This window comes from Corvus hawaiiensis, chromosome 14, assembly GCF_020740725.1.
Source record: "Corvus hawaiiensis isolate bCorHaw1 chromosome 14, bCorHaw1.pri.cur, whole genome shotgun sequence".
NCBI lineage: Eukaryota > Metazoa > Chordata > Aves > Passeriformes > Corvidae > Corvus > Corvus hawaiiensis.
In genome coordinates, this window is record NC_063226.1 from 11,045,557 (window position 1) to 11,061,953 (window position 16,397).

The 16,397-nt window shown below is 39.8% G+C and overlaps 1 protein-coding gene across 4 annotated transcripts in view; it reads left to right on the forward strand.

Annotated features, from left to right (window-relative positions):
* The window catches only part of DOCK11 (dedicator of cytokinesis 11), an 80,944-nt gene extending 67,216 nt beyond the window's left edge, over window positions 1-13,728 (forward strand). For all 4 annotated transcript variants that reach the window (XM_048318569.1, XM_048318572.1, XM_048318571.1 and 1 more), the window contains 7 exons: window positions 563-676; window positions 2,472-2,618; window positions 3,485-3,695; window positions 4,016-4,209; window positions 4,871-4,971; window positions 6,257-6,395; window positions 8,923-13,728. In XM_048318569.1, coding sequence (XP_048174526.1) covers window positions 563-676; window positions 2,472-2,618; window positions 3,485-3,695; window positions 4,016-4,209; window positions 4,871-4,971; window positions 6,257-6,395; window positions 8,923-9,045 — 1,029 coding nt within the window. In that variant the 3' untranslated portion in view covers window positions 9,046-13,728. The remainder of the gene's footprint in view (window positions 1-562; window positions 677-2,471; window positions 2,619-3,484; window positions 3,696-4,015; window positions 4,210-4,870; window positions 4,972-6,256; window positions 6,396-8,922) is intronic.
* The last annotated feature ends 2,669 nt before the right edge of the window (window positions 13,729-16,397 follow it).

Below are 16,397 nucleotides of genomic sequence, written 5' to 3' on the forward strand. Positions count from 1 at the left end.
AGGGTTAAAAACAGAATGAGAACAGTTCAAAGAAAAGACTAGATCTGTGGGTAATTCAGTGGCAAGTGGAGAGGAAGGAAGGAAGGAAGCTGTTCTCAGCCTTGCTCCTTCCCACCACCTGCTGTGACCTGTGCTTCAGCTTAGTACTGGTCCCCTTTCCCTCCCTCTGCCATGACAGAATATCTGGCCATATAACTGAAGCTGGGGGAAGCCTTGCCTCAATCTATTTTTTTCATTGTAAAGCTGTTTTTAATTAAAAAAATATTGCCAGTTGCTCTGTCTGTGAAGGCTCAGTCAGGAAACACGCTGAGACAGTGCACTCAGCCTTCTCTCCAAGGGTAGTGGTGTTACTGCAGTCTCTGTTACCCTGCAGACCTGACACTAAGCATGTACTTAAAACCAGGTTTTTCAAACAAGAGTGCATGAGTTCAACCTCTTTAGAAATTAAGGTTTCAATTCTCCAGAGGATTGTGTTCAGATATCTTAGTAACTTCTGGTGTTAGCTGGAATGTCCTGCGTGCAAAATCCTGCTTTCATCATAATGTCAAAATCTGATTTCCAGAAACTCACCCAGCTGTACAGAACACTCCATGGAGCATATTCTAAGATACTGGAAGTAATGCACTCAAGGAAGAGGCTTCTTGGAACCTTTTTCAGAGTGGCCTTTTATGGACAAGTAAGCATATACACTGGCTTGCCAGCAACCCCTCACCAGGCAATCTGGCCCCAAAAGCTGCTGCTCTGTCAGACCTGGAGCTGAAAAGCTCCTCTGGTGCAGCCAACCAGTGTGTCTATGTGAATGTTTTGGTGTTGCACACTGGGGATGAGGGTTTGTGTCTGTCTCTAGGAGCACTTGATTTATTACAAAGTTTATGATTCTGCTGGTAGGCTTTTCCTAAAACAACTCAGCAGTTAGGAAATGGCTTAGTGGGTTCAGAAAACACGGAAGGGTTTTTTGTAATTACAGTTTTGTAATTACAGTTACACAGACACAATTTAGTGTGTATAGTATATAACCAATAACAGTATATAACCATAGTAGTCTGTTACAGTAGTAGTAACAGACTTTTTTCTACAGAAAATTGGTGCTCCCTTCTAGGTATTATCAGAGTAAAAGGTTATGAGAGAAGCTGGAGGCAAAATATCTATCAGTGTTGGTTACACACATGTAGAGATAGGTAGTATTTTTGTTAGCTGAGGTAACTGGAAAACTGAATAAAATCTGGGGCTCGGAGTCCCAGGAAGCAGCATGATCTTATCATATCTCGTGAAGTCTTCTGAGCTTAAAAGCAGTTGTGGTTTTATTTTTTCTCTCCACCTATAGCAGTTAATCTAATAAAGTGTGATACCCTCATGTCCTTTCTGTCTCTGAACAACCTGCTTCTGCTTGTGGACTCATAACCATGGGGGAGGTGCAGGACCCCTCTTTAGAAAACACCATGTAAATTATATTAGCCTTGCCTTTTTTCATTCTTTCTTTTAGAGGAGATGATGAATACCCCTGAAATCATCATGAGTTTGTACCTTTGAATGCCACTGTCACTACACACACAACATATCCAAGCACTGACTGTTGCTGCAGAAAACATGCATTTTATATTTACTGTCATCTTCTCTGTAACTTTGAATATGTAAAAAGTAAATAAGGTTAGCAACAGATAAAAGGAAACAACTGCTAGCTTAGTTTTCCAGAAGCTGTGGAAATAACTGGATCAGCCCTTAAAATTAGGCTGTGTAGCATCCTGGCAACCAGTACTTGATCCAGTTTTGCACTTTAAAGCTTTTCTGGGTTTATATTCCAGCTACATGCAGATAGCTTAATGCTGTGTCACAAATTATAACTGGAACAGCTCACCAAAGCATGAAGTTCCCATGCTGTTTCCATTATGGGCAAGATTGGTGATGCAAGCACAGCCTTTGATGCAATTTTGTCTCTATTTACAGTAAATACACCAGATCCCACTTCCCTGAATACAAGAGGAATTAAAGCACAGGAAACCCATTTCTTTTTTTATTGCTTAAAGTCTCTCTCAGCCTACACAAATTCCTTAATTTCAGACTGTTCCTGTGGCTCTGCTGTCAGGGCTTTCTCAACTTACGTATCTTTTTGTTCCTTCTCTATACCTTGTTTGTGTATTATTTTCTCCTGCCTGTCTCTTTCCAACCTTCCAGAAGTTCAAATGCTGGCCAAACCATCTTCCACATTGTTTAGATTTCTCACTGGTTGTCCTCAAGTAATGACGTGTTGTGTTTGTGTTGGTTGGAGAATTTTTTTTTTTAGACCATTCTTGAAGGAATCTATTAAACAGGCAAAGTTCAGTGATACTTTGTGAGCCATAGCCTTCCAAACCTTTTTGGCTTTCTGAAATGTTAGTAGAAACTTGATTTCCAAGTAGCAAATCTAAGATAAAAGTTTTCCAAATGAAGAAACACGGCTATTCCTCACTGCTTTCTTTTGTGGTTAATGCCAGACATTCTTTGAGGAAGAAGATGGGAAGGAATACATCTATAAGGAACCTAAACTGACAGGCCTCTCGGAGATCTCCTTCAGACTTCTTAAACTTTATGGAGAAAAATTTGGGTCAGAGACTGTAAAGATTATCCAGGATTCTAATAAGGTAGAGTTAAACTGCATGCTTTGTGGAGCTGAAAGAAGATGGCAAAGCATCCCTTCCTTCTGCCAGTGGGAGGGGAAGAATGAGCCCTCTCATCCACCTTCTTACAAACACCCTGCTTCCAATTGCCCCTGGCATTCTCATGCTCCTGTGTGTGGACATGTTGCACAGCTTGACAAGTGTTGGTGTTGCTCTGGCTCCCAGGTGTGAACTATGAGTGGGAAATTGCAATCCCCATCGCACTGAGCCTTGTTGAAGGCATTAGAAACCAGCAAAGAGCATCAGGTGACTGGAAGCAGAGCTACTTCTCGTTGCTTTGATGCTGCAAGTCTAAAAGAAAATCTCTTTGGGCCTTGCAGCCTTAGCTCCTTCCTTTTCATATGGAGTACTTATTTATGCTCCCTGCAAGGGCTGTTCATATCCTTAGGCTGCAGTGGGATTTATCTGGGTTACCAAAGACAGTGCTGGTGATCCCGAAGCTGGTTTAGTGCAGGCTTGCAGGTTTGCCTGCCCCAGCACTGTATGAGCACTGGATCACGGTCTGGAAACTTTGTGGTCATATTAGAAGGGCTAAGTAGCCCAGGCCTGTGCTGCATCAATGGATATGGGGATGTGACTGCCTGCTGCAGGAACAGCTTGTTTGGCACCAGGTGATATATTTCTTGTGCCATGCCTCCTTGTCTTATCTGCTGGTGGATGGTCTAGACATCCCAGCTCAGGGCAAAATGAGCATTTGGTGTGTCACTGGCCTTCATGCAATGAGGCAAGGTCAGCAGGGAATTAGTGTAAAACAGATCCCAGTGGATAGATTAGCCAATTATAACTTACTAACCTTTGCTCCTCCTGTGAGTAACCCTCTTATTTCATAGGTCAGCATTAAAGACCTTGATCCCAAGTATGCCCATATTCAAGTGACTTATGTGAAGCCCTACTTTGAAGACAAAGAAATGTCTGAAAGAAAAACTGAATTTGAAAGAAATCATAATATCAATAGATTTGTATTTGAAACTCCTTTCACTTTATCTGGAAAAAAGCATGGCAGTGTGGAAGAACAATGTAAAAAAAGGACCATTCTAACTAGTAAGTACAAATATCTGAGCATGAGACAGTATCAGTAACTATTAGGAGACTATTATAGCTCATGAAAATATTCCAGAAGTGTCACAAATTCTCTCATCTTAAACAGAATTGTGAGACAATATCTGGTTGGGAGGCGGAATTTACATTGTGTTTTTATGTGCATATTTTTAGAGATTAAAAAATCGTGCTGGTAAATTATAGCCTTGTTTGGGATTTCACTTCCCCAGGGGCAAGAATCTGCTTGTATATGTTCTGTGAAGAGTACGACTGTGTGCTGCATGACTTTTCAATCTATACATTTCTTTTGCTGTTTCTGCTAGCTTTGAACTCCTTTCCATACGTAAAGAAGAGAATTCCGGTCAATTATGAACATCAGGTTAATTTAAAACCAATTGATGTTGCTACTGATGAAATAAAGGACAAGACAGCAGAGCTGCAGAAACTCTGCAGCTCTGCTGGTGATGTTGACATGATCCAGCTGCAGCTCAAACTGCAGGGCTGTGTTTCTGTGCAGGTCAGTCTGTTTGATGTCTGTTCAGAATTGCATTTACATACACAGCTCAGAGTGAGGCATTGTCACAACACAACACATTTACTTTCCAGAAATCATTAACTACCCAGGCTTCGGGGCTGCAGCCACCAGCCTCCAGCACAGCTTCCCTGTCATGTTCAGTGCTACAGAAGTGGGTGGCTTGTGGGAATAAACGTTTTCTCCAGTGGTGTTTACAGTGTCAAGTTCAAGTGTAATTGCACATTAATTAGCCATAAGTAACTGCTGAAATATACTTAAGTCTTGAAGATTGTACTGTAAGAATCAGGCACAAACAGCCTTTTTGGAAGCCTGGATTCTCAGTCTGGGTAAGTGACCTTAGGACTCAGACCATGTTTATTTTCCACGTGGAAATAAGGGAAAAACATGAGGAAACAAACTTAATCTCTCTTTCTATCTCCATTTAACTTTTCATCTTAAAAACATAGATGGAAAAACAAATACTCAACTTTTGAAACTTCAGGTGCCTCTGGTGACATTAGTAATGCAGAGTTGATGGCATTGAAATAGAAATAGTATGCTGATCTTGGGTGGGGCTTTTAAAAAATTATTATTATTCCTTTCACAAGTGCCTTGAGCATCTCAGCAGGAGTTCTAGCATAAATGATTTCTTCTTTCATTCTAGGTTAATGCTGGTCCTTTGGCCTATGCCAGAGCTTTCCTAAGTGACAGCCAGTCCAGCAAATATCCTGCTAAGAAGGTGAATGAGTTAAAAGAAATGTTCAGGTAGGATTTCTGATGTAGTAAAAACTAGCAGCTGGCTGGAAGATGGTACCTGCTTTGGTTATATTTTTGTCTGTCTCCAAACTCAGCAGATGCTGGATGCTTAGATATGTCATATAAAGTCTTATGGGGTTATAGGTGCTCACACATGAAAAAAGCCAATGAAATTATATTTATCAAATTATATTTATCAAGCCCAAGTCCAGGGCTGTGCTCTCCCTGGGGAGATTTGCTTGAACACTTGCTTCAACAGTTTGTGTGGAAATTTGAGATTATCACATGAAGTGTGTTTGAAAACCAGAGATCTGACAGTCCTGTATTCAGGGGTCTTTGATAATGTGCATTGTTTGCCAGTTTTGCCCAGGGGATTTTTTGCTAGCTAATGACGAACTTGAAATATTTTAAAGCAGATCCTGTCCCAGTTTATGGAAGAGCACTGTTCTTGTTTCTGTTGCTAGTTTTTGAAACTGTGTGACTTGCACAGGTGTTTTTCTAATTTCTGTCCCTTAGGGTAAGTTTTACCTCCCACTTGAAAGTGTCCCCCAATTTATGATTAGGCAACTTGTGTTTTACCTCAGGATGATGAGTCTTTGCCACACTCTTTTCTGGACCTCTCAGGTGCAACCAGTTATCCACCAGCCCCTGCATTTGTTACTCTGTGCTGATGACTTCCATTTCACCTATTTCTCCATTCTCATTGTATGGAGAAAGCATCATTTGGGCTAATCTCATTCTCCTTCCATGTATCAAGTAACTTGGATCAGGGAGTAATCCCTGAAAACATGCCATGCATGGTTTTACTTTCCAGCCTTGCAGTGCAAACACAATCTCCATTTCAGTTGTGAATGCATTTTCATTGAGTTTTATAAAAAAGGAAAATATGTGTGTTAAATGAAACAACAATGAATAACAGACCCAAGAAAGAGCATTATAGCTCCCCATGGTGTGAACTTCCTTCAGGAGGGTGTCTCTGCTGTTAGGAGCCTGACCTCTCACAGCCCTGCTGTGTCACATGCACCCAGCTCTGGCCAGCCCTGCAGGACTGGCTGTCCCATCTACTGAGGATCCAGGCTCTCAAAGGAGCTCCAGCAGAAAGCCCAATACCTGTGTTTCAGTCCCTCTCCATTCCCTGATTTACTGTGCCAGGGATAATCCTGGAATATGACTTGCCCCAAACACTAAAGAAAAGGAGGTGGGAAATACTGAGATTTGCGTGTCTGTTCAGTTGCTTGCTTTGGTAGAAGGCTGGACTGTTGTAATGCCCCAGGTTCATTCCTTTCCTCCCCAGGAAATTTATCCAAGCCTGTGGAATTGCTCTGGAGCTCAACGAGCGTCTCATTAAGGAGGATCAAGTGGAGTACCATGAAGGGTTAAAATCAAACTTTCGGGATATGGTGAAAGAGCTTTCTGACATCATCCATGAACAGGCATGTACTGCATGGTGGGAGCCCACAGAAGTGGCTCTCTGTGCTTGAAAACTGACTAAGCTGAAAACTGGCTGGGAACTAACTGAAAATGTGATCACTCCTCGTGTTCTGTAGCTAAATATAAAAGGGCAAGTAAGCAAACATGAAAATTAAGCAGTATATTTGGTGGATTCCTAAAACTTCTTTCTGTTGACTGAAAGACTCGGCCTGATGCTGGTATTCAGAGTGCTGCAGGGTGGAGTGTTCAGTGACACACCACTGCCTGCTGTGGTCATCAGAAATCCTGTGCCACGTTTTGTATCATGTCTGCAAATCATAAAGAGGTCACAGGTCAAAGTTCTCTGGCAACATTTCCATTTCCTCAGTTATATCCAGATTATGGGGTTTTTCTTAATATGTTATTTTTCCTTACGTATGTTTTCTTATAATTTTTGCCTAATGCCAACATGCCATTTATATGCACTGTTAAAGTTCATGCTAATTTATTTGATCTGTGTTTTTATGTTTTCTTGGATCTTTCTAGGAAAATACATTTGAATAGTAGCATCATAGAGGTGAGAGATTCAAAGAGCAGTTGTACTTCTACCTAATACCATGCTGTGAAATTAGATGAGAACTGGCTTTCTGAAGTAATTTCCATACCTCTGCTCTTTCATTTTGACATTAATGACAAAAGAAAGCTTGTTGTAGATTTATAGCATCAAGGATATAAAATCAGCAGTACAGATTGCATTGGGGTCCACAGAACTTGAAATTTAGAAGAATGTTTTCAGGATCTCCCAGTTAGTCAATTTACTGGCAATGTGTGACTGTGAATTAAAGATGTAACATGTTAACTCACTAAAAATGGATAGGCAAATTCCACAGTCAGTTGAGTAGTTGTTCACACTAATTGAAAAATTTGCAAGTGGCAAAATAATACAACTGCACCAGGCTGCTGTTTGCAAATAAGGTTAATTTACAATAAAATAATGCTTGTGGGAATCAGAGTCTTGTTGTGGAAGAGTACAATATCATTTCAGGGAAACAGTCTCATGATGGGATGATTTTTGTTGTAGGAGTGTAAGGGTGCATCCGTTTGAGAGTGACTGCTACATTCCTGTTTCTTTTGTTAGATTCCCTTTCTATTCTGCTCATGGCCACCATTTTTTTAGTTTGCAAACTATTGATGTTGCATATATGCCATACTGGTTTTTTCATTGCCACTACCTGCATACTCCACTACTGAACTTTGCTCAGAGAGGCTTGTTCGTAAGAACTGCCACCTGCTTACTCTAAGCTGTTTGCCAGTGCCAAGACATCTAATTTGCATGCAGCTGCTGGAACTTCTGTGGCTTTTGAATTTTGCAATAGTCAAATCAAAAACAAATCACTCAGTCCTGCACTGTCACAGTACAATAGTTAAGATTATTTTAGAACAAAGAAGCATTGTTAAAACACAATGTTTTAACACATTCCCTGTTACCTCAATGGATTTATCCACTGCTGTGTTGTCTTTGGTTAAGGGGCAAAATATGACTGCAATGTCCAGTGAAGGGCTCCCTGGGAAGGATATACTTTTCACTTTCTTCTTGTAATAGCTCAAAAGGCAGCTTAAATGACTATGTTTGTGAACACTGTTTTTCATAGTTGCACAACATTATGTACAACAGCTGACTTGAACTTTGCATTGCCATCAAATGACCTAATATCTAACAAATTCAACCTATTGGAATGAGTTTTCTTATTTTGCAACATTACTCAGTTAAACATAAAAAGTGTAGTGCATTAACTTAGGTTCTCATTGCAAGTAACATATGCTTTTCTAAATATTATCAGTGTCCCAAAGCAACACAGGCAGTGCCCTTCGTTTGAGATGCAGGGGCAGATGGGAATCACTGGGTCAGCCTATGACCTTATTTACAGATCTTTTAAGCTAAAATGTAAAGACAAAAAATTGGTAAATGGGAGCTGAACAGGTCCAGGAAGTTTCAGAGACTGGCAGAAAGCTGGATGTCCAGAAGCTGTTTATGATGGCCAGTGATCTCAGTTTCACTAATGCAAGTTAAAGGTAACTTAACTTGACTGGTGAACCACATGGTGAAAACAAATACACAGTCAGCTCTGCCAGTCCAGTTGGATCGTGCACTGTCAGAGTGTCCTTCAGGCTACAAAGTACAAAATTTGGACACAGATCTCACAGTCTGTGGGATTTAGCTGCACCTACTCCCCATGCTTACAAAAAAAACTATTAGAATTCTGTTACTGCTAAGACATAATATAAAACTGTTGTACAGAGAACTATTTCTTTCCTACAGTGCATAGCTGTAGCTAAAAGTGATCCAGTAATACACAGAATAGTGTGTGATATATTAATGCTACAGAAATTGCTAAACTACTCTTCTTTCTTATTTCTTTGTTATGCTGCCTTTGTGAAACAGCTTTGAAGACAAGGTTGGAAATCTCTTTTGCATACCTTTTTAAGCAGCTTGATTATCATAATGAAGTGAAACCTGTATTGAATTTGTGATTGTTTTGCTTTGTTTAGATCTATCATGAAGACACAATGCATTCACCATGGATGCAGGACTCTCTTCATGTCTTCTGTGCGATCAGTGGAACCTCTAGTGATGGAAGTTACTGCTCCCTCAGACCCACTGCTGACATATAAACGTATCAGTCATATTTTACAGAGCCTTCTCAGGAATTCTTGGAACTGTACAAAGGATGTTTAAAATAATCCATGATGAGCAAAGATTCAATTTTGCGGTGATGTGGTTTGGTTTGGGTTTTTTTTTCCACAAAAAAAAGTTGCCATGCTTTCAAACAGATGCTTGCTTACTTTGCTGAGCAACATTGAAAGTGCCTGGGCATTGCATCACTGTGCTTCTTTTCTACTATTTTTTTTAAGCTAAATGAATAGCAGGATGTGGAAAGGCAGTTATCTAAATATGTATTGATTTGCTGAACTATGAATCGAAACAATAACATACTATGTAAAGTTGTACAATGGAATATAGTAAAATGTAAAACTACTTTGTATATATAGGGAGTATAGAGTATATAAAATTTACCATTATATCATATTTGCTGCTAAAAGATTTGTTGGACAGAAGACATGAAGAAGAAATTGTAATCACTGGTCAGAGACCTTTCTCTTCTACAAAGTGACTTGGGTCCAGATACCCCTATTGCACTCAATGAGAGTAAACTTGCCCTAGTCTGGAATAACTAAAACCTAAGTCAGAAATTAAAATTTTCATACATCCTCAGAGCAGATATTTCTAAAGTAATCTCCATGAAAGTTGATCTTACTGTAGCTGATTCTAGTTTTGGGTAGTCTTTCACAGCTGCAGGAGAGAATAGATTGTACTCACTGAGGTCAAACCTGAGAGATGTGTCATTTGATACAAGGTTTCATGCTTGCCACTCATGGTCTCGCACAAATATAAACTCTGAGAACAGCCTAAATTGAGTTGGAAATTATAAGGTGCTTTAACAGCTTTCAGAAAAAATTCTAATAATTGGAGAGATGTGGTTTAAAAAATTGCAGCCCATCAAAATAACTTATACAAAGTTGAGGGATTTGTTAGCACCACAAGTCACGCATGTTCCCTCCTGTTAAACAGATCTGTTCTCTGAAAGCTCATTGGTTTTGTTTCATAGGTGGTTGGAGAAAATGTATTTTCCAGAATTCTTTTATTCCTTCTTCCTCTTCCCAAAGCTTTCATACATTCTCTCTTTTTTAATAATACACTTCAGATTCAGGAAGAAGAGAACAGTTCAGTAATTCTTTTATCCAGTGACATTTTTAACATCCGTGTTTTTCAAAATCCTATCAATTGTAAATATGATTCCAGTAGTTCATATGGGAAGGGTGGGAGTTTTAAGGATATGTAACAAAATGCCATAATAAAAGGACTCCAGCTGGGGTTTTAGCTTGGCTGTAGTGTCTATAAAATGTTAAGCTTCTCAATCTTTGTGACAAAAATTATCTTTGAATAGTAACTGGACCACATTTCAAAATGTTTATTATGCATGATTCTAAATACCTACAATTATTCGTATTCTGAGAAAATAATGTTGTGATCCATAAATTCACCCATTAGCTGTTTCAAGCAAAATACAGATGTGCCTATAGCAAACCAGACACATTTCTGCTTCTATGTGCTTTTGTGCCAAACGGGCTCTAAATTTAGCACAAACAGAGGAGGAGAGACTAGTGTGTGTAAATATGGTTAGCACCTTCCTGATTGTTCTGTTTCAACAAATAATATTTAAAAGCATATAGTGACAGTTTTCCAAATTGCTTTACTAAAAAGTGCGAAGCTCATTAATAGTCAATCCAATACAAGATACTTTTGGAGCTACTTGACCTGTAAATATCAGTAGTAAAGGCATATCTTGACTACAGTCAGCAATGATGAGATATGGACATCCCAAAGCTCTTGCACCATAGCTCTTTCAAATACTACAGGTAACCTAATAGTTTTCCTGGATTTGCAGGGAGATCCTTATGCATGTTTTTTGATATCTTTAATGTTCTGAGATAATATTGTTGTCTGAATTTTTGATTTCTATTCCTTATTTTTACTGGAATTCCAGTGAAATTCTTACTTGTATATTCAGATGTCTTTAATGGTCCGAGATGAATTTTCGTCTGAACTTCTCAAGCTGTTGATATTGGAGTTGTCCTGTCATTTCACTGTCATATACTGGAAAGCTGTCACGGTAATTTGGCCAAAAAAGAAGTGCTTAATACCAGTCCAATTAGAATATATACAGTCACTGCATTTCAGAATATACAGTTTTAATGAATTACAAAAACGATACACCCTAAGGATTTGCCTTCTGTCCTCCTAAATAATTTTTCTTTATTTTCTACAGAAAAATCTCCTTTTTAGATAGGTTATAAAAAGACTGGTAACAAACCAGCTTGTTTTTCCTTTATGTATTCACCGATCTAGAAAGGATGAGGAATGGCCATTATTTTACAGCTGGTTTTAGACAGTGGTGCCAAGAAGATGGTCACATTTTCTCTATCCTTTTCTTACGTAATTGTCCCAGTTTAAAGAAATCCTCCAGATGTTTTCTTATTTATGGCTGAAAGAGCTTAATTCACAGGTGTATCTGGAGAGTGTACTATATATGTGCCTGTTTTATGTAGCTGATACTCACATTGGGTACATCCTATTTGCTACTTTTTTGAGAAGAATAGAAATGTCTCTAGTTCATTAACATTTTTTATTTTCTTATATTGCCTGAGGAAAGGCAGGATTTTTTTAGTCTTGAAAATTTAGTGGAACGTATTTCAAATTATGTCCTGGCACACACTCTTGCTATATCTCTGTTTGGCTACATTACATATTTTATCTGAATGCCTCTAATTATTTTTGCTGCAAAACTGCTGTGTAACACATCAAGTCTTCAGAATGGATGTATTGATAATTTTGCATAAAAGGAAAAGAAATGGGATAAATGGGATGTGAGGATTAAGAGGAGTTCGCTACTCTCAGTATCAGGGTTGGTTTGGATAATGGTAGGTGTCAGAGCCAGATGGTTTGCAAATAGGACATACAAAGCAACAAAGGGTCTGCCAGTATTTTATGTACAAGAATTTGCTTTTAGAGATTTAGAGAGTAAGAAAAGTGTAAACATTTTCTCTCTTTGACCTACTGCTTTTCTCTCTGCAGAGGGATTAGAAAGTATTTTAAGAAAAATAACCTCAGAGCTCCATTTCCTTCCCCCAAAAAAACCTGAAATGAAGAACTTACTGCAGTGAAGGATGTATTTTTACATAATATTTGGTGTTCTAAACTTCTTCTGATATCAGGACTTTTCATGAGATGGGCCAGCAAACAAAAAAGCATGGATGAGAGAATACCTGTAGTGTGTAACATGTTTGGTTTTGTTCCAGAAGACCGTTGAATGTACACAAGACAGTATTTTGATATAGAATAAGACTTTACATAAACATAATACCTTTGTCTCAAAGTAGGTAATATATGTTTGTTTTCCCTTTCTAAAGAGACAGAATCCCATGAACTCCACATTATGATTTGAATAACTTGGCCCAAAAGAACTGGAGAAGAATGTAAGTGGAAATTATGGACTCAAAAATTTAATAGAAATTAAACTACATCTTACCCGATTTACCCACTTGAGGAGAGTAGCACGTGTTGATGTTCACTGAGCTGAGTTTGCTAAATAAACAAGGGGTTTTTACTGTGTTGAGGAGCACTGTGTACAGCTAATTCTCTGCAACCAGAGTGTAGTACTTAAATAGTATGCATGTGCCAAGCAGTGGCAAACCAATTGTGATACGCACATAATATTTCAGGTATTTTGGATGTAATTTACTCCCTTTTCATGTAAATCTAACACCTGCTGCTACATAATCATAACAGGAGTACTTTTATCCTGCATGTTGTACCTACATATGTTGTATGAGCCCTGTTTAAACTTCTGTGTATGAAAGAACAGCACCTCCCATATGCCTCAGTTCTTAACTGATGTACTGGACACAGAGGATGAACAGAGCTGCTCAAGATCTTCCTGAGATCAGCTATCCTATACTGCTCTTTTTACTTTCTTTTTCTTGAATAATGAATGATTTTTACAAGAAGCCAGGGAAAAAAATTGCATTGCAGTCAAGTTCAGAGTTTATTCCAGGTCAAAATAAAAGACTACAAAACCAGGAAAAGTAAGTGTTGCAAGAAACATGTTTTGCCTAGGGTTTTTTTAATTTTCTCCTCATTTCACAGAACAGGGTGAGTGATCAGAAGCTAATACCAGTGTAAGATTCATGGTACTAAACCCTAGTGCACTGAGCTATCACATATACTCCCTCTAAAGAAGATTACCATAATAAATCTTCAAACACAGAAGTACACCAAGTGAAATGGTGAACACTAAATTATTCAGCAACAAATGGAGGATGTTGACTTAGAAATCCTAAAGGAGCATAAGCACCGCAGCATCCAGCTCAGGGAAATCCCAAAAACATGATTCATCGGGAAAACAGAGACAGTCATACACACAAATTTATCAATAGAAACAAGATGTGAATCACAAGTAAGGAAACATTGCAGTAGATCACCTCACTTTCCTAAAGCATATCCAGTAAGTTTGTGGTTGGGTTTTTGCTCTGTTCTGGAGTTACAATTTTCAAACCAAGACTTTTGCTCTTTGAGGATGTATTTATTGTTGCTCTTCAACTAACTCAACTTACATGGTGGGGAGACTAATGTATATGCCCAGGCAGTTGTACCAGCTCTTACATGATGATTACATGTAAGTCAGGTATAATTATTATTTACCTTGCCAGAAGATAAAGTACAAAGTGCTTTTTCTACTTCTGTCTTCTGAGGCTTCTGTATGGGGCTCTTGCAAGCCTTGGCCAAACAGCTGTAAAACCAGGCTTGTGCCCTGCCTCCCTTGGTGGGTAAAGGAGTAAACTTGCCAAATAAATAGGTGAATTAAATAGATCTTGGTACTTTGGGAACAGTGAGCAGAAAAGTTGATGCATGGGCTTGTAATAGAATTTATCAGAGGGGGATACAACATTTGCACAAACATGCCTGGTTCCATGTCCACCCAAAAGTGCTCTTCAAAGAAGGTGGGTTTTATTCCACATAGTTTCTGATTTCCAGGGGCTTGGGCAGCAGTTCAGAGAGAGTTTGAAGAGTTCATGTCTGTTGTGAACATGTATCACAAAATTCTAGATGTCCCTAAAGAACACTGAATAAAGAAGATGACAAAGGTTGAAAAGGGAGAATTCACATGAGTCAGACTGGGGTTTTTTCAACACAGTTTTGGATTTTTGTGCCTTAGATCCAACTGTATTCTATTTGAGCCCTTTTTTGAACTGACCCCAGCCATCTTCTGAAGAGTCTGTAATTATGTCAGTTGAGACCTAAAGTATTGACAGAAGCTGGTGCAAAATCAGAAAGGAGGAATCTCAACATTGATGTGGAGCAAGTTCTGGTCCCAAAAGGGACAGTTCCCCATAGCCCTGTGCTACTAATAATCATTGCCTCTTGCTGGACGTAGTAATTGTGCAGGACCACCAGGCATTGGCACCATTTGTTAATCTGATTAGAGATATGCACAGGAAAAAATCGTTGGATTTTTGTTTCATTGCATCTGCAAACTCACTGCATGGCCCCACAATCACTGGCTTTGGTTACGTGGGTGGAAAAGGCAGGAACACACAGCCAAAGGCAGGTCAGTAAGATGATTGTAAATCAGTTTATACCAAGCATGAAGCCATAGCCCAACTATGTGTTCAACAGATCATTTGAAAGATACCTCAGGTGTGTCTATACGAGTCCCAGTCACTACTGCGCAGGTGCATTGGCTCACAAGAACATGAACGAGCATGAGATTTACAACAGAAAGATGCAGGACAGGACTTGGTGAGATTGAGAAATGGGAAGTCTCTGGTAGGTGGCAGGGATCAAAGGCTCTGGCAGCAGTTGTGATTGCTGTGAATCGGGATGGGAATATGACAACGAGCTGAGCATTCGGGGAGAAGGAGGAGAGAGAGGGGGAAAAATGTTTCAGCTGCCGACAATGTTGATGGGCAGGCAGCCAAAAGCAGTGAACGATTTTATATGTGTTTGGCACTGCCTCTCCTGGGAAGAGTTGACAAAACAGAAAGAAGGAAAGAAAACAGCAGCAAGGAAACTGAAAGCAAGTGAGGGGTTGTATGGATCAGCTCTGCTATACAAACGTCCTCACTAGCAGGCGTAGTCCACGCTTGCTCTAAGTAGTTGCACAATCTGATCTCTGTCACACAGCTTAAATGTTCCACATCCTGGAACTTTAAACCACATTTTTATTTGATTATAATTGCAGGTCCTTGGGCACTTTCTAACAGCAACTAGAAGTCCTCTTATTTCACAGGGAAACAAACAGGCAGAAAAGCAAAAAAGCCCAATATTAACACAGGATATTCCCCACCCTGTCATAAAAAGATCCACTTCCCTTTTTCTAGAATGAGTGTCTAAAAAGCAGATGAACTCTTGCAAAACTCCTTGAGGAGCTGAGTAAATACTGAAGCATTCTGTTGGCTTAGGAATAAGTTAATTTTAGTAAGAAATTTTGGGTTGCCTTGAAACTCAGCCAAGTTTCCTCCCTGCTGGATCTACACTATTTTTAGAATACCTGTATTTGGGTGGTAACTAGGACCAAGCTTGCTAGCCACCACAAAATTCTAGTTCAGAAGGAAAAGCCTTATCCCAAATATTTTATTCTCCTGAAATTTATCAAAATAGAACTTAGGTCCTATTCCCAATTCTGTGAAAATTTTGGAAAACTTGCTGCATCACACCCATAAATGTGAGAGCAAAATTCCAAGTGACCATATTGTATTTCGAAGGGGCTGAAGCAGAGGGCGTTTGGGGAAGTTTGTAGAAAGCAGATCTGCAAAAACAAAAAAAAAAAAAAAAAGAAGAGGAAGAACAATATGCGTTTTTAGCACAGATGAGAACTGTAGGAATTAGCTGAATTTTCAGGAGGGACTTCAAAAAGCGGCATTCTGCCAGGGGGTGAATCCAGTTCTCTGGACATCCAGAGAACTGCTCGGGGATGCGCTAACGAAGCTGCTTTCGTGGGAGAGGATATGAACCATACCCCGTCTGGGGCACGGTTCAATGGCTGTAGCAGACAAGTGTAAAACCGGTTGTAAAAGGAAAACTACTTTGACTCACAGAATGAGATCTTTGTGAGTCTATGGCCGCGCTGCAGTGCCATGTGAGGGGAGACGGAGGGCATGGGGCTGGCGGCGGAGTGGGTGCCGTCCCCGCAGGGGCTGTGCGGACACCGCCCGCGTCTCGCGGCATCGCTGCGGTTCCGCGATTGCGGCACGGCCAAGTCCGGGCTCGGGGAGGCACCGACGGCTCCAGCGGAGGGGAACTCAATGGTCTCAGAGTCTTTTCCAATCGAATTGATTCTGTGAAGTGTCTCTGTGCTGAGCGTGCGGGAGGCAGCGACGCGGGACAGGGAGCGGCAAGGCAGGGG